Raw genomic sequence first — 26,752 nt, forward strand, 5'->3', positions numbered from 1 at the left:
AAACAGTGCAGTGCCAGCAGAAAATGAATCGGAAGTATTACTTTTCTTTTTTCGTGAGTTTATTTTTCAAATCATTCTGCACTTAGTAGTGTTGAATGCCCCAGCCGTGCGAAATCACAGTGTCGACAGTTTGTGGAATGAATAGGCTTATCAGCTTGATTTGATGAAACAGGGTGCCGACTGTGTGGAAAACGTTGCACCGGCTGAGAGCAGACTGATGGAGAAGGCAGAGCGGTCCTGCCCCCCTCAATGACCATCTTCAGCTGCTAGCGATAAAAGTTCTCGCTGGCGACACTCTAACTATGGGCCAGTATCATGAAATCCCTTAACTACTGCTGCCACTAAGTCGGTCGTGGAACTCTTTCACAATGCCCGGCTGCTGGTACAGCTGGAAGCTCACAGTAGCCTGATAGTAACGTTACAGGCCTGCTTTTACCATCTCGAAATTTCTTGCCAGGTGAGAGCAGGCCAGCTAGCACTGCTAGCGTTAGCCTTTTCCGCACTGCACCTGTAGGTTTTGATAGTGCAGTTTTTTCCTCTGGCCACACCTGTGCATTGACATCTACCAACTGGAGGAACATTTAACTTCAAAAAGTATTTTTATGGGATTCTTATCGGCGAAGAGAGAAGCGGGCATAAGCTAAAATGGTGAACTGGAGGCGGCTGCTGCGAATGTCCAACCGATCATTTTTGGCCTTCATATTCATCTTCTCCATGTCCACCACTTGTCTCTACTTCATTTACGTGGCTCCCGGAATAGGTTAGTAATCAGCAGTTTACGCTAACTACCTAAGACGGTAACAGTTAATTCAATTACGTTTGAAATACCCTCTGCACCTTAACCATCTGCTGCTGTTGTAGTTGATACTAACGGTAAACAAGGTCGCTAACAGGGTCACTGTTTCAAGTGTGATACCAGGCTCTTAGGTTTATTTGGACTTAGTAATTTTGCTATGTTAATCAGTCAAATGTGTCTATTGACTATTGAATTAAAACATTGAAATAATAAAATATGCACAAGAGGGTAATGTTTTGACACTAATTGTCACTACATTGCTAGTTTATGAATGGGATGGAATGATTATGATTTTATTTGTATTATTTTATCTATTTATTTTGCACATAGTGTTATTTTGGTGAAATTGAAAAAAGTATTGTTAGGTATGGGCGCTGAATTCTGGAACTGTGTTGTAATGTTTGTTAAACTGATCATATTTTATCCCAGCATTTGAGCAATTATGGCTTAAGACTTTCCAAAACTGCCTTACCTGAAAAAACTTATTTCAATATTCTGTTTAGATCTACTTTTGAATGAAGGCAGATTCCAGACTTAATCAATTTAGTAGCATATTTCCAGTCCTTTTATGTATCTGACTAGTACCAGCACCACCCCTTTCATGCTAGCATGCTCACACCTAGATTGAGAAACCCTTACTTAACTTACTAAGCTGGCAACCCCCTTTGCGGACAAGTTGATAACCACTTCTGTTGGCATAGCCTAAGCCAGTTAAGGAAAAGAGATCCTGGATATTTTGAACTTGCTCTGTAGTAGGGCTACATCTATTGACTATTTTAGTAATATAGTATTCTATCAATTATGCAATTGATTGAGTAATCTGATAAGAAATTCTATTTTGCCCCCGCTTTAATTGTTTTTTACTACAGCTTGCTTTAAATACAACTACTGTGTTGACTAGGGAATGGGCTAAATTATTGAAGACCCAAAGTATCAACAACCAACAAGTTGTCAGCATAAAAGAGCCTGCATGTGAGGGGCGGGTGTGGCACAGCTCTGTCTCACACACACCCGCAGACCCTGGTCTTTGTGAGGATGGTGGAGAGAATTAAATGTTCAAAAGTTTGGTTGTGCTTAGCTGGAGTCAGTGCTGACAGTGCTTATTGCCTCAAATGCAACAGGTCATTTGTTTGTAAAGGCAGAAACACAAGTATTCTGTGGAAACGTTTAGTGAATGTCCATCATATTCAGTCTGAGAAATGTCGTTTTTGACTGCCTACCTTGTAGTCCATCTGGCATTGCTCCAGGTATGTTATGCTAGCCACCTAGAGCACATGTGCACAATTAACTATATTACTGGTTATTTTATCTAAAATATAAATGTGGTTTATGGTTTAAAAGTAACTACTAGTAGGTTGATTCTTATGAATACGTACATTCAGTATGAGATGGTCAAAATGTCACTTGAACTGAAGTTCAATACCCAATGCCAGTTTCAGATCACTCAGTGATTTGGAGGCTGCAAAGTATGACAACATTAAGCCAATGCATCCCTCTGTTTGTTGTGTTTTTGTTTGTGTTTGACAACACAATGAAGATGATGTTTAACATGTCAGATTGTGTCTACACACATACACATCATGAAGAGTAAAGAGGTGAAGCAGGTATTGAGACCTTGAGCTCAAGTGGAGTGAAATAAAACATTTTTTAGGGTCCAAAACAGTGGTACTGTAATCACCATTAAAGTTTACTGAAGACAGCTAGTGGTAGGCCTTCATCAAATGTAAAATTTAAAAAAGCGAATTTGTAGCTGCTCCTGTCCACCACGTTTAGTTTTACACAGGGAAGATCTACAGTAAAGCTACATAAGTTGGATTAAAATATGCAGATCAACTGATACCGATTCATCTGATACCATGTTTAAATTAGCTGAAGGCCAACGACAGCCGCAATGACACCTGCTGACAGTCATACACATAAACACACACCAGTTTTATCCAGGATATAAAATATTGTTTATTTTAAAAGATCTGTTTTTTTTTCTTTTGAATATTTGTTCATGCTCATCAATAAGACAAAGGTCTTTCATGTCTGATTATATCAGACTCAAATCTTCATGCTTGAAGCATGAACAGGCTCTCAATGCATCTAACCTGGTGGCACACGACATTGCAAAGTTAAAGAAGCCCCATTTGTGTGCCAGTATCACAAGTGATGGTGCTGCCTCCATAACAGAAAAAATCTTGGGGTCATAAGGAGAATCCTTGAGGAAGGTCCAAATGCAACTCGGAACCATTGTTTTCTGCATCAGCAGGCCCTGGCAACAAAGGATATGGTTCCCGAGCTTCCAGAGACATTAAAAGATGTCCTCCAAGTGCACTACATTAAATGGAGCTTAAGATGTTTTTAAAACTGTGCCAAGATGTTGGCAGTGAGCATGTGCAGCTCTTGTATCATGCAGAGGTATGCTGGTTTTGGTGGGGAAAGGTGCTGTCCCGTTTTTATGAACTACGATCGGAAATAGCGGTCTTTTTGGTGTAGAACAGTTCGCCTCTTGCAGATCTGTTTGGTAATACTGTGCAGTTCAAACTGCATAACATTGTCATTCAAAAAATTTAATGTTGGAAAATTTGGGGTCGTAGTTTGTCATATGAAGGTGATGGTGGGTCCAAAAGCCAGGTAGAGAACCACTGATCTATAGAATATGAACTTTATTAATCGATAGCTACTACCCTAAAATGTTTACTTTTAATGTTACATGTTTAATTCTGACTCTGCTGATATCTTACAATAGAACTTGTTGTTGTTGTTGTTGAACAAGGAGGCACTCCTTGTCTATTGCATAAAAAATCATTTTTTTAAATATTTTTTTATAATTTTATATAAATTTTATTATATAATTTTTTTTATTTTGGGTTATTATTCATGCAAATCAGAAATCCAATATCTCAGATTATTATTATTATTATTGTTATTATTGTTATTATTATTATTATTATTGTTATTAGAATATTTTATTTCAAATGTGAATACATTTCTAGATTTTATAAATTCTGTGTATTACTCTAATAATTGCTCAATAGAAAAAAGCAAAATCATAGGTAAGACTTTTGACGCCAACTTCCGATTGAGTGAAAGGTGATCTTCTCACTCATTTCTCTGCATTCAAACGTCTTCAGGAAAGGGGCTTCAGTTATCACACTGTTAATATCAAGCCACTCCTGAAACAGATGATATCAGAAGTATCTCACTCACAAAGTGGACTGTTGCTCAGTGATCCAAAGTCATTTTTTAAGATAAAAGTGTATTTTGTGTTTGATTTGGAAATCAAGGTAATGGAATCTGGAAGAAAAGTAGAGCTATCAGGAGATTTTAGACTTCATGTGTCCATCTGCTGACAAATTTTATTAAGATGGTGATTTCCTTTTTCAGTAGGACTTGACCAGAACTACCATAACTACCCAAAGGTTTACTGACTATATTACTACTATATTATTACAACTTCCATTAGGGATTTCTGGGACTCTTCACCATGTAGTTTTAGAACTGAAGAAGCTTCTTGGATAAGAAGTGAAACATCTTAAAGAAGTCCAGTGGCTTTCTTTCAAAGCTCCTTAGACTACCATGACTTGGATGACTGAGAACCTATGCAGACATATATGGTGGAGGAGGGGGGATTTCATCAGTGATCTAAGTTCCTTCTTATTAGACTTCGTAATGGACAGGCTGACAGATTAGGTCAGGTGTGAGTCTCCATAGACTATGATGTTTGCAGAGAACATGATCTGTAGTGAGAATGAGAGTCTGGAGAGGTGGAAGTATGCTCTGGAGGTAAGAGGTGGGCGATAGCAAGAAAGGATACCAAGAAAAGTGAAAGCAAAGATTTACTAGATGGTAATAGTATTTAAAAGTTTGAATGTGTACTTTTTTTGAATTTATGTAATTCACTAAGTCAATAACACTAAATTCTATATGTCTGCTCTTTCCATCAGCCAACACATACTTCTTCATGGTGCAGGCTCAAGGCATCATGTTGAGGGACAATGTGAGGACCATCGGCCAGATGATCAGATTGTATACAAACAAGAACAGTACTCTTAATGGGACAGGTGGGTTGTATAAGTGCTTACTTTGACTTTGTATCTAGCCAAGAAATGACATGTCAAAAATCAGTATATAGTTTAAAGAGTTTAGAGCAATTGTCTGCATAATGCTGACTGTACAGACATAGCCACTTAAAATTGCTGGGTGGTCTGTGACTGTGACAGGACTTTAACAGATCCTTGCCCAATTCTTGGCTGATCCATGGCTGGTACATAAGCAGGATTTTTCTATCCACTTCTTGGAACTACATGTTGAGTTCCACAGTTTTAGAAGTAACTCAATAACCTTGTAAAACTTTCTTGATTGACAACGAGTGTGGCAGTAATCAGGCCTCAGTGTAGCTAGAGAAATTGAACTCAGCTTTCCAAAGATGTGATACACCACAGATAATTTATGTTAGAACAGGGGAAAGCAATCACGTTTTCCACACAGAGCCATTTAGGTTTTGTCTGTTTTTCCCTTAATACTAAACGCCTTCAGTTTGAAACTGAATTTTGTGTTAACCTGTGTTATTTTTGTAATATTAAATTGGAGATCATCAGGGTCTTTATGTCTTTAAGACATTCCTGTAGTTCATTATTTGGTGTTTTAAATTTGGCTTCATGGATGGATAAGTTTGGGTTTCATCTGCATAGCAGTGAAAAATGTATGCTTAGGGAATCATGTAATAAATAGAATTTGTCCTGGCACTGAACCCTGTGGAAACCCATAATTAACCATAGTGTGTGAAGAGTACCCTCCATTTACATGAACAAACTACAGTCTGTTAGATAGATTTGAGTCAAGCACTGCAGCAACGTAACACTATGATCTAATCACTGTAATAAAATATTACGGTCAACATTATTGAACTCTGCACTGCTATGCTACTATGAGTCTGCTCTCAGAGACCATAAAACCTTTTGTAACCTTCACTAAAGCTGTTTCTGCACTGTGATGACCTCTAAAACCTAACAGACTCTTCAAATAACCCATTGCTTTGCTGATGATCAGTTAGTTGTTTTACGACCATGTTTTACCATTTCAAGAGTTTTTGCAATAAAAGGAATGCTGGAGAATAGCCTATAAAGCCCTTTTTCCATTAGTACATATTTTGCTCGACTTGGCATGGTTAGCCACAGTTTTCAGGGTTTTCCATTAGGTCACTTACTTTTTAGTACCTGCTTGCCTGGGGTTCCAAGCGATCCAAGCAGGTACTAAAATCTGATGTCGTCAGACGATTGGCTGGTCATTAGCATCACTTGATGAGTCATCAGAGCGTCTCGTTGACGAAAATTCAAACTGTCATTAAAACCCGGCAACGAGGGAAAAGGCTGCAAAAAACAACGCCATGATCCCCAAATTTGACAAAAAACAACAGATCAAGCAGGTATATCAAGAGGTATATTCTTTCCTCAACCTCCACCTTTTTTGTAGCCTTCGTGTCGCATATTATTTACATCGTGGGACATTGCAATGACAAAAGCCATGCACGTTAGGTAGTACTGGATTATAACGGAAAACCAGTTGATCCGAGTGAAGTTGTGGCGATCCATGGCGAGTCAATCCAAATAGGTACTAGTGGAAAAGGGGCTTAATTAGCAGACATCTGGGTCAAGTGATGGCTTTTCCAGTAACAGTTTAACTACTGCCAGCTTGATGGCCTGTTGTACATAGCTGATTAATATAGATCGGTTGATTATATTTAAGATTGTAGCTGTGGGCCACTAGTGTGTCATTGTTCAGCTGGCATGGTGGTGAGGCAAAAGCTAAAGAACTCATAATCATCACTTATAAGGTGACAAGTGATGCCAAGATATACCTGGTAGGGCAGGGCAATATGGCCAAAAATATTTATCATGATATATATTTGAAAATTTGCGATAATGATATAACTGACAATATAATTGACATTAAAACATTGGCCGACATATCCTGATCCTCATAACCATTTATAATATCCACAAAACTTAAAAAGAGGTTATACACACACAATACGGTAATATTATGTTGAAGCACAGTACGTATCACTCCGCGAGGCTCCTGCCTACAGTAGCCGTAATGCTCCGACAATCCATCAAGCGGTGCTTTGGTGTGTATCTGACGGGCGAAAGCCAAACCAGTTCCACACCACTGAAGTTGCACCATTTTTACAATCCAGTTCTGGTTCGTCTGTTTCATTCAACAATCCGCTTTCACCCTTCTCATTCTTCGTTGCCGCCATGCTTTTTCCGCCATGTGCGTATAAAAACAAAGGCACTTCTTATGTGCGTTTTAACCATATTCTGTCACGATATTTCATTTTCTTATCATTGCCTAACGTTATACTGGTATTACCGTCAGCGGTATGATATGGCCCAGCCCTAATACCTGGTATATTTAAAATTTAAGTAATGGTAGGACTTTTTTGAGCAGTCTTGTAGGAATGGGGTCTAAAAGACACGTTGATGGTTTGGAGGAAGTAATTACTGAAGTTAACTCAGAAAGACCAATTGGAGAAAAGGAGTCTAAATAAATATCAATGATATTGAAAGTAGCTCTAGATAATGTTACGTCTGTGAGATGGTTATGAGTATTTGTTTTTTCTAATGGTTACTATTTTATTTGTAAAGAAATTCACAAAGTCATTACTAGTTAACCTTAAGGAATGCTTGGTCACAAGAGCTTTTGTCAGCCTGGAGCCATCGGGGCCCAAAACCAAGCTTCTGATTTGTAGATGGCCTGCTCTCCTGAGCTACAGCCACGCCTGCAACTAAAAATTATTTTGGTTCCAAAGTAATCTTGTTGATTTTTTTTTTTTTTTTTTTTTTTGATCAGTTGATTAGTCCTATTCTAGGCTCCAGTATATACTTTATCTCACCTTTCAAGTCTGCCCACCTGTTAAAATAACCTTATTGTCTCTTCCCACAGCAAACTAAAGTAATCACCCATGAAACATTAATTTGAATCTGATTAGCACCTGCCATGGTACAACAGATGAAAATTAACCTGATGGCTAAATATGACATGTTAAATTTGATTTTTAAATGTTCATTAATATGCACCACTAATACTTCAATTAAAAAAATCATACTTCATTAATTATCAACTGATTGTGTGAATCCTGTTAATTGTTCTAGCTTTTTGTTGAATCACATCCATTCAAGAGTGATTCAAGAGCTCATCAGGTCTCCTATCACCTGATTGTAGATTGTAGGTTGTAGCTTCATCAATCTTGTTTTTCATATTCGCATCCATTGAATGCAGGGCAAAAGTTTTTATTTTATTTGTGGGTCTAGATAATCGTGGGTCTAGAGCAGCAGCAGTGATTGGTTTGCTTGGGTTATCATCTTTGATGATGACTTTCTAACCTCAGTTTTATCTGAATCAAGAAGCAGAACATTAGAGTTCATCCTGGTCTTTATGTCTTTAAGACATCCCTGCAGTTAAACTAATTGGTGTGTGTTATCTGGCTTAATGGATGGATAAAGTTGGGTGTCATCTGCATAGTAGTGAAAGTAGTGAAAATGTATGCTATGCCTACTGATGATACTGCCTAATGGAAGCATGTATAATGTAAACAGAATTTGTCCTAGAACTGAACCCTGTGAAACTCTATAATTAATCTTAGTGTGTTAGTAGGACTCTCCATTTAAAATGAACAAATTGGAATCTATTAGATAGATATGACACAAACCGCTCAGGGCTTGCAAAATCGCTAGCCCGACGTCCTGGAGCTAGCGATATCTCCGGTCGGGCGACCAAAATCTATCTCAGCCCCGCCCGTCGGGCTATATGATAACCCGACGGGTGGGGCTGAGATAGATTTTGGTCGCCATTCTTCTGCAGATCATCTGTTAGCTGTTTGACAACTACTCTTTCAAGTATTTTTGAAATGAAAGGAAGGTTGGAGATTGGCCTATAATTAGCTAAGACTGCTGGGTCAAGAGATAGTTTAAGTAATGGTTTAACTACTGCCAGCTTGAAGGCCTGTGATACATAGACGATTAATAGAGATTGAAGCATTAATTAATGGTTGGACTTATTTGAGCAGTCTTGTAGGAATGGGGTCTAAAAGACATGTTGATGGTCAGAAAGATCAACTGGAGAAAAAGAGTAAATAAATATCAATGGTACTGAAAGTAGCTGTAAGATAATGTTACATCTGTGAAATGATTATGAGTATTTTTTTTTTTCCTGTAATGGCTGGAAGTTTATTTGTGAAGAAGTTAATTAAGTCATTACTAGTTAATGTTAAAGGGATGGTTGGCTCAACAGCGCTCTGACTTTTTGTCAGCCTGGCTATCAATGATGAATAGTATAAGGTTCGAGCTTTAAAGAGGGCTTCCTTATAATGGAGCAAAAGTATTTCTTCAGGCTAAATGATGATCTTCTAAAATTGTGATATGCCATTTTCTCTACAACTTATGAGTTATCTGCTTTACTGTGTGCGTTTGAGAGTTATACCAGATTATGTGTAGAACAAGGTGACTGCGGCCTGTAGTGTAAAGCTCGGTAGCAAAATCCCCAGTAAGACTAGGAAAGATGCCGAACTATTCTATTGTATTGCTCTGTTTCATTGAGTCACACAAGCAACACTAATCACATTTAGTACAGAAGAGGTAGTAAACTTGTAGTACTGGATAACAATTGTACAACAGCAACCGGTTGCGATTGCCTCAGTCATTGTTGTTCATAGTAGTGCTTTTACTTCTTCACTGGAACATGAAGTATATCAGTGAGCCAGTGAAAGGGTACTACTCCGACGCATTTAGCATTTGCGTTGGGGGCCATATTACTATGTAGCTGGGATAAAGTTGTACCTTATTTTGGTTGTTTATACTACAGATTATCCTGATGGCACTAACTCCAGTGAATACCTGGCCCAACCAACTACTTACCTCCCTGAGAACTTTACCTACGCTCAGAACCTCCCTTGCCCAGAACGATTACCTTCTATGAGTGAGTACATTGATATCAGAAGATAAGTGTTAAAGTGGCTCAGTAAGATTTTGGGGGGGAAAGGGGAAAAAAATATTTTGTTGTAGTTTTCTTTCTTTTTTTTAGTTTTTCATTCCAAGTATATTTGTGGAATAACCTCCCGCTTAAAAATAATCTCCTCAGAGGGCCTTATGGAAGTAAATATGACAGAGGTCCCTATGGAGGTGATAGAAATGAAGTTCTCCAAGTTTTTTGGCGTCGAGTTTGGAGGCCAGTGGAAACCAAAGGACTGTAGACCTCGCTGGAAGGTGGGTTTTACAAGTCTCGTAATTGTATATTGTAAAGACTAATGATGAAACGTACTAAAACATTTGTATTGGCTGGTATGGCTTCTGGCGAAACTGCAGCTATAGATGATTGTAGTAATCAAATAATCTATCGACTATTTCATTGATTAATCGAGTAATTCGGAAAGAAAGGCATTAATGACAAATAAGTGAATCCAGCATGTGTCACAAAAAACAAACCTTTTGATTGTGCTTATGTGGCATATTAAAATGTAATTTTCAAAAATAAATTTAGTGTCTTGACTGGCTGTTGGAAGCTGGAAGTCTGCTTTTCTTTTGGCTTTGGATAATTTTTTGATTCGCATCAGTTGCGGTGGTATATTTAGCCAAAATGATCACCAATTCTTCCATTTCCAAATTTGTCCAGATAGTTTTCTTTGCTTAAAGTGGGCTATATACAACAGTAAGCATGTGAAGTGTCTATGATGCCTTATTTGACTCTATTGAAAGTGTTTTCCTATTAAATTAAATTGAATTGAATTAAATTGAATTGAATTAGATTAAGGAATAAAACATTCAGTCGATGAACAGCAAATCAGTGACAGTAAAATTAATTTTTGTTCAAACTGTGCAAAATCCTGCATGTTCTTTACATGGCACGAGAGATTGTTATTCCTGCTTTGTATGTTACTATTAGTAAATACTCTTGTGGTTGTTCATGTCACATAACCAAAGAAATATTTTACTCTCACAGAGAATAAAAGTAAAGATGGTATCAAGATCCATGTTATGCATGCTAATACCTTATTCTACTATAGATATAATCCTAATGATTTTCCTGCAAGGAAGCATTTGTTGATAACAGGCAATAAAAACTCCCAATTAACAGAAGGAAAACTCTGAAAGATCTAAACTCAAGGTGGGCAGGCATCTGCCACAAACTTGGTGGGGTGAAAGAGGAAATGAGTAGTGAGAAACTATTACTGAGAATATTTGTCAGTTCAGTTAATAACTTCAGTTAATAACTGCACATTGTTGTGCTGATTCTTACTCTGACATCTATAGGTGGCCATCCTTATTCCATTTAGAAATCGCCATGAACATCTTCCCATCCTTTTCCAACACCTTATCCCTATGCTTCAGAGGCAGCGACTGCATTTTGGCTTCTACGTCATTGAGCAGGTACAGTGAGTTGTCTGTTAATTGCACTGAAGCGTATACGGTTATTATTCAACTGAATGTGATTCTTCTGAGCTCAGCATGTGCAAAAAGCATTTTCCAAGGAATAGCTCCCAATGAAAACCAGTTGTAGGGATGCACCATTACCACATGACATTCTTGATACTAGGACTGCAACTTTTGATTGTAGTAATCGAAATAGCAACAATAAATATTCAAAAGTCTTTCAAAGTGAACTTTCCTGGTTGGGTTAAACTTTGTTGGGTTAAATGTTTTCTAAAGTAGTTTCCATTTTAGAAATTGCAATGTTTAACTGCATACATCTGCCAGAAAAAGTAAACTCCTTGATTGTTCCATATCATTTTTTTTTTAAAGAAAACATTTTCTTAAATGCAAAAATATATAAATAAAGTACAGTCAAAGGTCTAAGTCAAATATAATAATAAATATATGCAATAGATGTTTTCTTTCCTTTTCAAAATCCTGTTCTGTCTGTCTAAGGCAGAACAGGGAGGGGAAAAAAGTAGAGTGGCAGGGGGTAAATGGATACAGATCAAGGACAACCGGGCAATCCGCAGCCCCCAAGAGTACCTAAATCCTAAGGCCATGCATCTGAGCAGGAGTAGGACGGGTGCCCACAGCCAAAGGGTGGGAGTCCCAGACAACCAGAGGTCACGGGCAGCTGACTACACTAGAGGCCCGCCACCCTGGTGGAAGCAGGGTCCCAGGGCTCCAGGCGCACAAGAACTGCCCGATACTCACCTTCATCCATGTGCAAGGCGTACAGGGAAATACTACAGCCGGCCACCCCCACAAAGTAATGGGATTGGTCAGTGGGGATCAGAGAGGAACAAATTCATTCTTTTTTTTCTTTTTTCTTTTTTTTTTGAGGAAGCAGATGTTCTCTCCAGACTGATGTGATCTATGAGTACATTTCTATATTGATTAATACTTACTTAATACTTTTTATATATCCAGTTCATAATGATAGTTTTCTTAGCAATGCATAAGAAATCAATCAATCAATCAATCACCTTTATTTATAAAGCACTTTAAAACAACCACAGCTGACACAAAGTGCTGTACATTGGAACCATAAAATAAAATTACATAAGATATAAATAAAAGCCAAATAAAAAGAAAAAAAATAAAATAATTAATTAAATAACTATTTTCATTTCAACGGAAAACTAAGTCTCACTGAGGTTAAAAGCCAAAGAATAAAAGTGGGTTTTAAGACGTGATTTAAAAGTGGACAGTGAAGGGGCCTCTCTAACGTGCAAGGGCAAATTATTCCATAATTTTGGAGCCACGATAGAAAAGGCCCTGTCCCCTCTGAGCTTCCTCCTGGATCTCGGTACCTCCAGGAGCAGCTGGTTAGCTGACCTGAGAGACCAACAGGGTGTGTGGGGATGAAGAAGCTCAGAGAGGTAAGGCGGGGCAAGACTGTGAAAGCATTTTAAAAACAAATATAAGAATTTTAAAATGAACTCTAAAAGACACAGGCAGCCAGTGCAGTGAGGCCAGGACAGGGGTTATATGCTCTCTTTTACGAGTTCCTGTTAGGAGTCGTGCAGCAGCATTTTGAATCAGCTGCAGACATGAGAGCAACGACTGACTGACCCCCACATAAAGCGCGTTACAGTAGTCCAGGCGGGAAGAAATAAAAGCATGGATCACTATTTCAACACTATTGCCTCGAAAGAAAAGATTTTGCTCTTGCCAGTCACCTTAAATGATAAAAACTGGACTTCACCACTGCTCTGATTTGGTTGTCCAATTTAAAACCACTGTCCAACTTAAAACCAAGATCAGTAACAACAGTTTTAAAATAAACTTCCAGAGGTCCCAAATCTGCAGAGGAGGACTCACAGGGACCACTGGGTCCAGTGGCAAATAAATTTGGCAGTCATCGGCATAATGATGAAATGTGATCCCATGCATTCTAAGGATAGAACCCAGAGGCAATAAATACAGTAGTGGCCCTAAAATTGAGCCCTGTGGGACGCCACATGACAGAGGAGCAGAGGACGATTCAGAACCAAGAAGGCTGACAGAGAAAGTTCAATCTGACAAATAAGACTTAAACCAATTGAGTGCAGTGCCACCAATACCTACTACATCACTTAATCGAGAAATTAGAATATTGTGGTCTACAGTGTCAAAAGCAGCAGTTAGGTCAAGCAAGACAAGGACAACATGGTTACCAGAATCACATGCCAGAAGGATGTCATTAAAAACTCTTAATAATGCAGATTCTTTGCTATGAAGGGTTTTAAAACCTCACCGAAAAACTGTAAAGATGCCATTATCATCTAGAAATCTTACAGTTGACTAAAAACAATCTTCTCTAAAACCTTGGAAAGTAAAGGCAGCTTGGAAATAGGCCTGCTTTGCTAAAACTGAAAATAAGGGAGCATGTCACATAGATCAGTGTTTCCCAACCTTTTGGAGCCAAGGCACATATTTCACATTAGAAAAATCACATGACACACCACCAAACCAAAATGTGGCAAAAAGCATATTGATAATGTTTCCCTGCGCACCAGGTATCGCTGAATTGGCTCGGTTTGTCCCCAGTATACCATTTTTGCTTTCTTCTGACCACTAGTTGTGCTAGCTAGGGCCTTCATCTGGGCCAGAATTTTCTCCATGACCCATTTCAAATTGACTACTGTTTCTTTGCAAATATTTATCTATTGCTATTTTGCGCTGCATCGTCTCACACCATGACTATTAAGCAAATTCTTCTTCGTCTTCTTTTGTTTTACTGACAGTTGGCGAATCATTTAATTAGAGCAGGTAGGTGTACTGCCCTCTAGTGGAAGAGAATTTAATTGTTTTGCCCGTTACTCATGCCGATTGCTTAGAGTACTAATCAGGGGGAACCAGATAATCTTCCACGGCACACCTGATTATTTCTCACGGCACACCTATGTGCCACAGCACAGTGTTTGGGAAACACTGACCTAAATGCACAGTTTGTGTGAGGTTGGGATACACCAACTAAACCATTTGGATACGTTTTCACATATCTTCTGCCAGAACCTCTGGGCAGGTGTGCAGGACCATATAGCATGGATATAGTTCTCAGCAGATTTATCTTTGCAATAGGTGCAGATTTTTGAAGGTGTGATGCCCATTTGGAACAGCTTTTGTCTTGTATAATGTGTAAAAGAACACAAATTGTGTAAAAGAACACACAGTGCTGTCGTCCAAAAATAACATTGGCCGACAGCAATGTCCACGTACGTGACCCGACAGTTGTTTTTACATCTGTTTGCAGAATCTGTTTACCTGCTCTTTAATCGTTTGCTGTTTTTGCTGTTTAGTGCTTGTCGAAATAGTTTTGTAAGCTTTAAGCTGAGATTCTGGTGTTTCGGGTAAAAGCCCACCCCTAGTAATTGTCCTATAGACATGTCTATTATGTGAAAGTAGAAAGAGACGTATGTGTAGATACAGATCAGCTGACTCAATACAGCCATGCCGTGTTGTTTTGGTAGTGATAAACCTGCTGCTGGCAGAACTCCACGTGCAGCGTCTAAAAATCTTTATGCAGGATTTCCAGGAATGCCAAGCGTGCGTCAAAGTTGGACTGTTTTGTTTGGTTTTTTTTGTCTATGGACACCAAAATGTCCACCATGTCGCCATTTGGTGGAGAAGCTGGTTCTGGTGAGTTTTCAGGGGGGCTTCAATTCGAGGACGCTGTTCCTTTGCTGCTGGAGGGAGTCAGTGCCTTGTTACCTCGTCAATAAATTGCTGCAAACTGTCCAGGTCTTCTTTACAATCCTCCTGAGAGGTGAAGTCGTTTAGATATGGCATAAAGTAAGGCATAAACTAAGGCATAAAGAAATGTACCTTTACTCTGTCTTCTTGGAAGACTTACTTCAATAGAAGGCAAAAAGTGTTCTGACAGTGTTTTATCTCCTGGTAGATTTGTTTAAGTGTGCTAGTGAATGAGTCAGTTTGTGTCTGTAAGCATTTAAAGGTGTGTTGTGGCTGCAGTGAAGAAAAGTGAGCATCAGTATTCTGAAGTTTTTATGCAAGACATTATAATGGTCTAGATGTTATTTAATATTAATAATAATTTAGTGTCCAGCCTAAAAACCCTCTGGGCAGTGTCTCAAAGTTTTACTGGCCCATGTGCATTTTTGTTGGTCTGTGAAGAAAGTTTTATTTTCATAGTTTTAAATATTAATGCAATTTAATTAACACAGTATTTTTATATTATATCACTTTCAATCTAAAAAAATGTTTGGAAAGCTTGTGAAATAAATATGGTCTAGTACACCCATGCTTCCATTTAGAGTTACCCCTGTTTGCTTCCATGTGAAACAGGATGGCAAGCTGCTAACCGTTCATCTGCATTTTTCAATACAACGTCTGGAGGCTTACCGTAGATTGCTCTCTGTTCTATCTAAGAAGTAAGCATTACCTAAGTGCTGCCGTGGTTGCATCGGAGAGCACCTTTTTGCTCCAGAGGATACACCAGACATCTTCTTTGCTTTTTTCCTCATCAGTACCAGCTATACTACTACTTCTTCTCATGAACTGCTCTTTGTGTGGTCCCTGACCCAGGACCAATTTGCCATGGGAGACCCCCCCCCCCCCCCCCCCCCCCCAAATAAAAAAACAAAACAAAACAAAAACAAAAAAACCCCAACTAGATTATAAATACTGCTAAAATCCATGCATCCATCCTCACAGTAGTTTAAGTACAAGTGAGATGAAAATAATCAGTTGTTACGTTTATATCTATTATAAAACCAAATGTACTGTCTGCAATAACTTGTCTGATGTAGTGCAAAAGTTACATGTAGTTAGGACTGATGGTGTTTTTTGCCTAGTTCACATGTTAAAATTATTGTTTTACTGTGAGCTATGCAATTTGCTAATTGCATTGTTTCAGATCTCATTTGTAATTCAGTGTGCTTGCTTTAAATAAGAGCTAATGTAGTTTACTGTACTGAATTGTTGTTATTGGCAAAAAATAAAAAACTGCACCATGCTCATCAGAAATGTGTACTTTTTAGAGTGGAAGCCAGCCATTCAACAGAGCCATGTTATTTAATGTGGGATTCATGGAAGCTATGAAGGACTTGGACTGGGACTGCTTGATTTTCCATGATGTTGACCATATCCCTGAAAATGACAGAAACTACTATGGTTGTGGTCAGATGCCCCGCCACTTTGCTGCCAAGCTGGACAAATACATGTACATGTGAGTGTGTGGAAAATTTACCAGACTGGTAGGATAATTTAATTGCAACTGACCTGGAATTATTAACCAACTAGAAAGTTTCTGATTGTTATTAAACATCTGTTCTTTTGTTGTTTTCAGTCTTCCATATAGTGAGTTCTTTGGTGGTGTGAGTGGGCTCACTGTGGATCAGTTCTGGAAGATTAATGGTTTTCCCAATGCATTTTGGGGTTGGGGTGGAGAGGATGATGACTTATGGAACAGGTGAGTTACCAACTACGTTGTGTTCTTACTTTACTAGCTACCGAGGAAGCTGCTAAAAATGCTGAGTTTGCAATGTGTGATCTACGAAAAATCTTGGACAAGTAGCCACTGTCCAAAAAATGACTTTGAAATGCCTTCATAAAGCCTGGACAGCACCTAAAGAAACTAGGTGAAGTTCTGGCCTCCATGTAGCAAAATATAGAGAAATTTGGGGTCATTCAAGACTTTTGCACAATATAAGAGTCTGAAGAAATCTAAAAAATAAAATATTAAATTGCAACCTAACAGAAAAAAGGAAAGAAGGACAAACACATAATTGAAAGTGTGAAGAAGTAACAGCCCAGCAAATAATAGGCAACAGTCTCAAAAATAACCTCCACATCTGGTTTGGGATCTATGAGGAAGCTTCTGTGCAAGAATATTATTTTTCTGTATTTAATTTTCTTTTAAATTGTATCTGTTTATTAGATTAAATTAAAATGGAACACAAGGAAAAGCTGTTTACTGGAAATAGTTTTGGTGATTTGCAGTGTAAAATGTCTGAATGGTCAAACTGGCTGTTAAGTTTATTTTACATTTTTAAAACGTAACTTTAAGTTTTTACAATAAAAGCTGTCAAAAGAATGTGAATTCAATTCAATTTTATTTTTATGGACTCAAATCAGTGGCCACAATGTGCTTTCTATTATAAGTAGGGCTGTCAGCTAGGGGTGCAACGATACTGGTATCGATATTGAACCGTTCGATACAGTGCTTTCGGTTCAGTACGCATATGTATCGAACAATACAAAATTTTTAATTTATTTTATCAACTTTCCTTCTGACGGTGCTGTCTGTGTTGAGCGCTCAGTGGATCTGCGCTCCACAGTGCAGCCTAGGCGGAGTAGTCGAATGCAGATTCACTGAGCACAGGGCAAGCTAGCGAGACAGAAGTTTAGCTCTCCTTGCAACATGGCAAATTGAACCTCCCCCACCCTCATTCAGATCTGGCCTTTGGAACTATTTTGGTCTTCATGTGACGTATGACCCTGAAGGTAAGCGCGTCATGGACTAAAGTAAAACAGTATGTTGGATGTGCCACGCAATGCTCAATTACATGTGTGGGAACTAGTGCATTAGCGCAGTTTGCTCGTTAACGTGTTGGCCGTCCAGCCCCACACACGGGGCGATCCGTGGTAGCTTGTTAACGGAGATTTGCCATGTTGTGGCGTTAACCTCATTTCAACGAGATTAACGCTGACAGCACTAGTGGGAACACAACGAATATGACTGCACATTTACTCCGACAGCATCCTAGTGCAAAGACAAGTGGAAGCAGACAAAAACAACAAGCAGGCATGCTACAAACTTTACCCGAGTCATTTAGACAGCCGTTAGCACATGATTCTCCTTATGGGGACCTGATATGTTTAATATGCTGCTGAGAATATAGCCCAGAAGAAGCATATAGTATAGCTTTTATTTTGGAAAGAGCCATTTCTCTGTAATAAACTCTCTTTTCCAAAGATGAGTGATTTCTCAATCAGATATATTTATTTTCTTTACTACTTTGTTGTTTCAGCAACATTAAATTTAAAAACTGTACTTTTGAGTTAAAATATATATTTATAATTTTAATAAATGACAAATTAAAAAGGCATGAAGATTTTTTTGTATCGAAAAAATATCGAACCGTGACAAGTATCGAACTGAACCGAACCGAACCGTGAATTTTGTGTATCGTTGCACCCCTACTGTCGCGTTAATCATGATTAACACGATTACTTTTTTTTTTATTTTACGTAGTTAACACATCTGGAGCGCAGAATGACTCAAAATCCCTGTCAATGCATTTCGCGCAGTTTGTCCATTCTGTGCTCCAGATGGGTTGATTGCGTTAAAAATTTTTAATCGCATTAATCGTGATGATGGCATTGATACCTTAACACTTACAGACCTAATTATGAGGCAAAGACCCTACAGTAATACTGAGAAAATCATCTGCAGCTAACTATCCAAGTCAAAGTTTTTTTTGAAAGAAATCTTTTGGTCACACTCTGCAATTAAGCTAAAGGGGCTTGTTTATAGTGGAAAGTAGATACGCCCCAAAGGACGGAGGAGGGGACTCCCAACCGCTGACTGCTAGCTGAAAGTTGGCTGTCAGTTAACAGACAGCCGACTGACATCTGGCTGAAACCGGCAATTTTGAGTGGCTGTTTCTATACCAGGAATTGAACCACCAACCTTCCGACTGACAAGCCCCTCCAGCAGTGATGTACTGAAAAACATTTGTTCACACAATTTAGCAACGTCGTTGACATAAGTTCTGAATGTTTATACATTTTGCATGCACGAAATAGAAAACAGAAAAACATATGTTTGATTCCTGTGCTTAAAAAGTCCAATATAAATTCAAACTTGTGCACCCAATAATTAAAATAATAATAATAGGAATAATTAAAAGCCCATAATTATTTTTGATGTTATGTATACACTAATATTGGTTTTAATTCTGTAAATAGTGATGCAGCTTGATTACCTTGCAGGGTTCAGTATGCCGATCTGAATGTGACACGACCAGAGGGGGAGATTGGCAAGTATAAATCAATTCCTCACCATCACAGAGGAGAGGTGCAGTTTCTTGGGAGGTAAAGTTTCTTTTTTCATATTAAAAAAATACATTTACAAAATGTCCTAACTAATGAATAATATCTTTTTTTAAAAAGCATTAAACCTTTAATTTTAATTTGAGTTTATTTTGTTTTGATTCTAACTGCAGCAGATCTAACGTCCTCTAGATAGTGCATACCAATATGTTGTACACAAACATAATTTAGAAAAAAGAGCAGAGCAGGCCATCCAGTAATTGAAACATAGGTTTGTTGGATTATGGTTTCCACCGGTCTGTATCTTTGTACCCTGATGTGTTCACTTGTCTATGGGTCTGTTTATGAGAGGAAACTGTATGCACAATTTAAAGTTGCTACAAGAGGTGTTTGTATTAACTTCAGACCTTCTTAAGTCACACCATTGGTAATGGTGTTGAGACCTTAGAGTGCATCTACTGTATCTGCCTTTACCCTGATCTGCACACCATCTGAACTACACACCAGTGTAACATGGCGGAAATGTTATGGCCTGGGAATGTGGAACCATGTGAATTTTTTTAAAAATAATGCGATTGCTGATGGAAGTAGCAGGATGAATTCTGAAGTATACAGGACTATACTCCCTGCTCAGATTAAGCTAAATACTGCAAAATGTAACAAATGGTGCTTCACAGTACAAAAAAGTCTCCTACAAGTAACCCAAGAGTTTCTTAGGACAAAGGAATGGGATATTCTTTAATGATCAAGTAAGTCAACTGATCTCAATCCAACAGAGTTTATGATTTTCAGTGACTGAAAATAAAGCGACACAGTTCAAATAGTCAACAACTGAAGCTGTTTGCAGTAAAGGCCTGCAACCAGTAATCATTTTCAGTATGATCCGTTTCTCTAATTATTGTAGAAATTTGGCCCTCTGTACCTGACGTTGTTGAGGTTCGGAACATTTCGGTCAAGTTTAGATCTGGACTTTTATTGGGCTGTTGCAATATCGTGGTTCCTTTCTTTCATTTTCAGTCATTCTGTTCTATATTTAGTAGTCAGAGGGAGAGAGCCCCATGTTTGACTCTGGAATACTTTGCTATACAGAGGAGTTCATGGTTGACTCACAAGTCCAAGTCCTCAATCCTCCAAGTCTGTACTTGATAGTGTGTTTTTGTTAATATGCTGTTTTCACAAAATTTGGCCTTGTGAATTAAAGCCAAGCATCTTCACTTTTGGTCTTATCTGTGGTATGTTTATATCTAACTTTGCAAAACCGAGCCATGTGTTTTTTTAGAGAGAAGAGGCTGTCTCCTGGCAACCCTTCCAGACAAGCCATACCTGTTTAGTCTTTGTGTAATTGTACTGTTATGAACTCTGGTATTTAACAGTAACTGGGGCCTGTGGAGTCCAAGATGCACCTGAGTGCTCCAGACCAGCAAATCTGCTTTTGTAAATGTGTTCACATTTGCTGATGATCAGTTACGCAAGTATATTTGATTAGCAGCACCTGTTTGATATGCAGTCCATTGGGGTGGTGTAGAGAGGGAGGCAGAATTACAAAAGTACTGACCAAGTACTTCCGGACCTGACTATATTTAGATAAGTGTTACCTTAATGTTGGACCAGTTTAGACACTTTGGGTCTAATAACCAGATGCTTCAATCTTGTAAATGCCCAAATAGGAGTAGAGCAGGTAGAGTGTACTGATACTGTGTCACTTTTTTGTTTGTAGGTATAAACTCCTAAGATATTCTAAAGAGCGGCAACACTTGGATGGTCTCAACAACTTGCGTTACAGTCCACACATCTCGCTTAGTAGTCTCTACAAGAACATCTCTGTGGACCTTTATCCTGAGCTTTCCCCTATCACAGAGTACTGAACTGACCCAGCCACATCTTCCTGCACTCCCTGAGCTCACCCTGTTCTCTTCCAGTCTGACCTCCTGGTGTTATCTTCAGCAGTTCAGAGGTAAAGCTGTGGAGAAGAGGAGGTGGCACAGGCTCTGAGGGATAAAGAGAAGCGCCATATAATGCTGCCAAGAAATCTTGCTGTGGAAAAAATCCAATCCAAATAAAAAAGTTTTTTTGTGTTTCAAAGGCAGTGGCTAGTTTCTAAAGATGAACAATTCATTCTGTGTGTCAGTTGAAAAATGTGTGGGTGTGCTGAGTGTGAATTGATGGGTTTGTTGCTGCATGTCGTTTTGTTTGTACCAGCTTAACTACAAGTCGACATTAATCTTGAGCAGCAGTTATCTCAACTCTAATGTTTACTGCAAAGCCTTAATGTGGCAAAACCACAGCTCCCTGCTCTCGGCTCTGCACTGCTTCACGTCTGATGTATAAAACCATCACCTTACAAGCCAATAAACATTTTTTTTCTCAACTTTTATTTCATTTGTTTGATACATATCATTTTGTTATAACAGTAATCTTTTTAAAAGAGGGACACACTGTTAACATTTATATACATATATATGTATGATGTACATTTTTTTTTCCTTATTTTGATAAATTGTATTTATTTTCTGTTTCAGGATGTTTAGTATTTCTCTTTTGTCTTGTTTTTTCTCCTGCACTGCTGCTGAATCTGCATGAACATGTATGTAAATATCAGCCTCTTAATGATCACAGAACACAGATATGTAAATAGTCTTTGAATGCTTGAGCAAATACAGTGATATTCCAGTGGATATGAATTTTATTTTGGCAGCTACCCTTGATTTGAGTATTTAATAAGAGTGAATCATTCCTTTCCAGCTGGAAGTTCTAATTATGTAAGATGTTTGGGTCAAAAAGCATCCACATCTCATTATTTGTTAGCATCTTTTGCATGCCTTAATTTTTTTTTTTTTTTTTTACACATTTTTTTTCAAACATAAATTAATTTCATCAGGTAGAGATCTGCGAATTTAAATTATTTTATTTCTATTTTTTAAATGTGCACTGTACAAATAAAGGTTAGATAAAGCATGACTAAGGCGCTCCATGACTTTGTAAAAAGAGCATGGCTGGCCAGCGTGTCCACACAATATGCTCAGTACAGGTTCATGGTTTCACATAAGTCTATATTTTTTGTCTCAGATGTTTTTTATGATTTTCTATGCTTTTTTTTTTGTTTGTTTGTTTGTTTGTTTTTTTCCAAGTGCTGGATGAGATGATAGACCTCTTTATTGTACTGTACCATGTAATGAAGCATGGCAATTTGATGTGTGGATGATGTTTCTGGACTGTGGCTTTAAATGTTTGGGGGCTTTTTTTAAAATTTCTTCCAAAGTTGCCAAGCAGTGAGAACAGCCAGAACGAGAGAACATTGGTGTGAGCTTCTCATAGGTATTCATGCTGTGAAAACAGGTTTTTTTCTAAACCTAAGCACTAGAGAGCGTAATGATAGAAATGTGTACACAGAATTTTTGGTGACGTGTTGACCGTTATGATTCTCTGTGTCGCTAGGATTTAAATTTGACCATGATTTGTATGTTTGGAGATTTTATGTTGTTAAATAGTTCTCTGCCCACGTTTGTCCTGGACTTTATTTGCTGATTATTGAATCCTGTTAAACGGCTTCAGAATGAACCTCTTACTCTCCTATACATGTGTCAATTTGTTTTTTGGTTGTCAGCCTAAATGGTGTTCCTGCTTTGGATTGTCCACTAATTTAGAGCATTGGTGACCAAATATGTTTACCTCTGTAACTGCGATTCATGCCTACCTAGAGACCAGTTAGTCAGAATAAGATATGAACACAAACTGTACAGCCTGATTTTGTGTAAATGGGTACCACGTAAGAAACAAGACCAAATTCAGTGATTTGCAAATTAAACCTTGGATTTAATGCAAAATTGTACAACGGCATATCCATATAGCATAACTAATTTTAGTGTTTTGGTTGGCTGGAAATTGTTGAATGTTTCAATCTATAGATCCTCAGGCAATATTGCAATAAAAGCACACAATTATTTAGGGAAAATCAAGAACACATCAGCATCAGATTCATTTAAACATATACATCGTTGCATTCTATTTTTTCTATGTGGTTTTCAACAGCTGGTGAGGTTTGCCTCTTGTAAAATTGGAAGTGGAAGGAGATGGCTTATATTATGTTAAACGTTTGAAATCTGCAGATAAACTGCGTAACAGATGTTTAAGGTACTTTTGCTAAGAAGTAACTCTTAAACAAGAAAAAATTAAAATACATCAAAACGACTGGCAACAGATGATGCATTATTGCTTGCATATTTATATTTTTTTAAGTTCATAGAAAGTTATCTTGATCACGGAAATTAAAATATCCCACTGATGGAGAGAATTTTGTTTTATATTTTCTGTATGTTCCATGTTTTTGAGCTGGAAAGACTAGTGAGAACCTACATCCCATCCAGGCTCAGGTTTCAGAAACACTCTGCTTTATCACAGAGTAGGATCTGCAGGATCTAAAGGCATGCGCTTGTCTTTCTTGTGACTCTGCTGTCATGTTTTGTTTTTGGTTATATTTTGTATTAATGTGATCCTCCAGTGACAGTATTAATGCCTTAATTTCCAACTTGTAGTAAAATATTAAAATTTTGGGAAGCAGTATTCAGAATAAAAACCTTGTTTCACATGGAATTGGATTAGACCATGTGACATTAACTTGCCCCATGTCCAGTATCAGTGTACAACTGAAGTTTATACCCCTCTGCTGGGATATTTTTTGTGGTGCTAAAGCCTAACACAAGCATGCTAACTGGAAGAAAATGGAAACTGTATGTAGTTCAAACAGCCAGATAGACTAAAGACCTATAGGTAGGTGTGGTTGCTGACTGAATCCATTGCAAGTCTCTAGTACATTTTGTTTTGTTTTTGCTTTAAGTCAGTCTGTGTAGTAAGAGTATTTTCCATTATGAACTAAGAGATGGTCTGACAGGGCAGCTAACATATAGCTCCTTTAGGAGGTGACTTGACTGGCCAAAACTGATCCATATACAGAAGTGGGTGAGAGTTTTCTTGATTGTCAGCTCACTGGGTCTCAGTATCAGGTGAAACTGACTTTTTCATCACATGATTATCAGTAGTCTAAAAGTATGTAAGGTTGTTCAGGTAATGTGTTCACCATTGGGCAATGGTTATTCTATTTGTAGTATTTGTGCCTTGAGTTTTTATGTTACTTTATGACTTTACATTTTTAGCATAGATATTAAAAAATGTTCTATTTTACTGAATTATCAATGATTTTCACCCTTCATATTAATTATATGAAGTCTAAAGGAATATGCAGTATGTTGTTCATGTTTCAGATCCAAAAGGTTTTGATGGAATGTTTTGCATACTTTGTCCTCTCTTGCCTTGATGTCCTGTCATCCTTTAATGATCTACCATGACTAACTGTGGGTCATTTTTAAGAAAATCTTGCCAACGATGCACTAAGACTGAGCTGTCAGGGCAGTGGACATTTTATCCATGTCCTTTGTAGCTGAGGTGCCTTTAAAAATGATAAATAAATAAACAATCTGTGTTTCACATCCTTCCAAGAGAATATAGTTTGAAGGCAACTACATATTTTGTGCAAAGATTCTCAAGCTTTGAGGCTAATCAAAAACAATGGCTACACCTTAAAACGTATTTTATTTTCTTCATTCTGTATGGCTCGGTCTTAAAATACATCTGTGCACAAGATATTGTAGGTCATAACTAGTTTCCATGTGCATGAAGACAAGCAGAAACGAGGTTTTGCTTTTATGGCTGGCACAGGTGGTAACTTTCCACTGTGTAGAAAGCGGTTACTAAGAACCTGATGTGATGACGTTATGACCTTGACAGTTTGGGACGTTCATACCTCTTTGGGTGTTTGCCAGTAAGTTCACCATTTTAGTGATAAACCGTCAAGTTCGTTCATATGGTGAAAAAACCCAAAATATGTTAAGTTGCTGTTGTTTATAGCTACAGTGGTTGTTATTTCAGAGTTGATAAAGTTGAGACATTTTCTAAATAATGGCCCAATTGTGTCATGAAAATAAGAGTAATAACTGAAATTTTAAAAAGAAAACAAAATCACTCCCTGTACGGAAGAGGATTAGGGCCACTGGGAAAAAAATCTGAGAAAAAAGTCAGAATCCTAACTTTAATCTCAGAATTCTGACTTTTTCATCAAAATTATTTTTTTTCAGAATTCTGAGATTAAAGTCAGAATTCTGACTTTTTTCTCAGATTTTTTTTCCAGTAGCCCTTATCCTCTTCCGTACTCCCTGCCATGCTCAAGTTGGTCTGAGTATTTTAGATTTCATCCCAGTTCCATCTAAACAAAGTAGCCAGTGTTCTTTGTAGCTCTTTGATCCTAACTGTCTAATTGTCACGTTTTTCATGCCCACGGCTCTATAAAAGAACAAATGAGCCAAACCTGTTAAAATGTTAATGTAGCACCTACTCCCTGGAGTTGTGCCTCTTACTAGCAAGTGCTAGAGCCCTTCATATTGTCAGATTTCCGCGGTCTTTAGTTCCAGACAGTATAAAACAATTTAAGTGTTTTATGTTGTTACTTTGTGAAAGCTTTTTTTTTTCTGTCAATCAAAAAGTAAATAAACACATCAGCATATTCTGGAAAGTGAGCTGTCTCATCTGCTTTCTTGTCCTCATAACATTACATGTATTGTTGTGACATTTATCTCCAAGCTGCCTTGGTGAAGAATGAACTTTAATTGGACTTAGATATGCAGATCCATGTGTGTGTGTGTTTTTTTTTAACGAGTCGGTGTTTGACTTTGTACAACATGAAAGTAGATTTGAAATCAAACAATGAGACAGGGTCTGTCCCAGCTATCAGTTCAATTCAGTTTTATTTATATAGCATCAAATCCCAACAAGAGTCACTTAAATGTGCTTTACACTGTAAGACAACCTATAATCAGACAACCCCCTAAGACAGGGATATCAAACTCATTTTACATTACTTTCTTAAGTGAACCAGAGCAGTGAAACTCCTCTTTTGGTCAATGTAAAGATATTTAACTAAACATTTAATCCCTTATATTCTAATAAAAGAAAGTATAAGTACACTTGCAGCAATACGTCTCAAAAGTCTGCTCTCTCATGCATCCATCTGAGTATGAAAAAAGAAAGAAAGGACTTACAGAGAAAGAGCATAGGAAAAAAGTGCTGCCGTGAGTGGGTGAATGAGTCAAGTTGTGTAAAGTGCTCAGATAGAGTAGAAAAGCGCTATATAAGAAGCAGTCAGTTTACTAAGTTTAAAGATATCATTTGTCTGCTCTTCTTCAGTGCCTTGTGCCAACAGAGTGCAGAGCAGCTACTTGAACGCTAATCCACAGAGGTTGATTATTTTGTTAATAATTTTACATCTCCATTGCCTATAACTCTGGATACTGTAGCTCTTATGAAAAAAGGGAGCCTCAAATCAGACGTACTTGACTCCCTGGTTTGACTCTCAAATGCGCACCTTAAAGTAGATAGCTCATAAGCTGGAGAGTACTGACAGAGACTAGAAAGAGAGATCATATTTGTCCTATATTCATTGACTCCCTGT

The 26,752-nt window shown here is 37.9% G+C and overlaps 1 protein-coding gene across 2 annotated transcripts; it reads left to right on the top strand.

Moving 5' to 3' along the window:
• b4galt6 (beta-1,4-galactosyltransferase 6) lies at positions 1 to 22,827 on the top strand. 2 transcript variants are annotated; one of them, XM_006803608.3, is made up of 9 exons: positions 1 to 760; positions 4,729 to 4,845; positions 9,647 to 9,760; positions 9,923 to 10,047; positions 11,092 to 11,208; positions 16,239 to 16,426; positions 16,547 to 16,669; positions 19,195 to 19,296; positions 20,972 to 22,827. In XM_006803608.3, exons 1-9 carry the CDS (start codon positions 646 to 648, stop codon positions 21,117 to 21,119), a joined length of 1,149 nt encoding a protein of 382 aa, XP_006803671.1. In that variant the 5' UTR covers positions 1 to 645; the 3' UTR covers positions 21,120 to 22,827. The 2 variants fall into 2 exon arrangements, with proteins under 2 accessions (XP_006803671.1, XP_087686459.1); XM_087830333.1 differs by lacking the exon at positions 1 to 760 and adding an exon at positions 781 to 873.
• The last annotated feature ends 3,925 nt before the right edge of the window (positions 22,828 to 26,752 follow it).

Source organism: Neolamprologus brichardi, chromosome 17, assembly GCF_056152115.1.
Source record: "Neolamprologus brichardi isolate AB-2024 chromosome 17, ASM5615211v1, whole genome shotgun sequence".
Classification (NCBI taxonomy): domain Eukaryota; kingdom Metazoa; phylum Chordata; class Actinopteri; order Cichliformes; family Cichlidae; genus Neolamprologus; species Neolamprologus brichardi.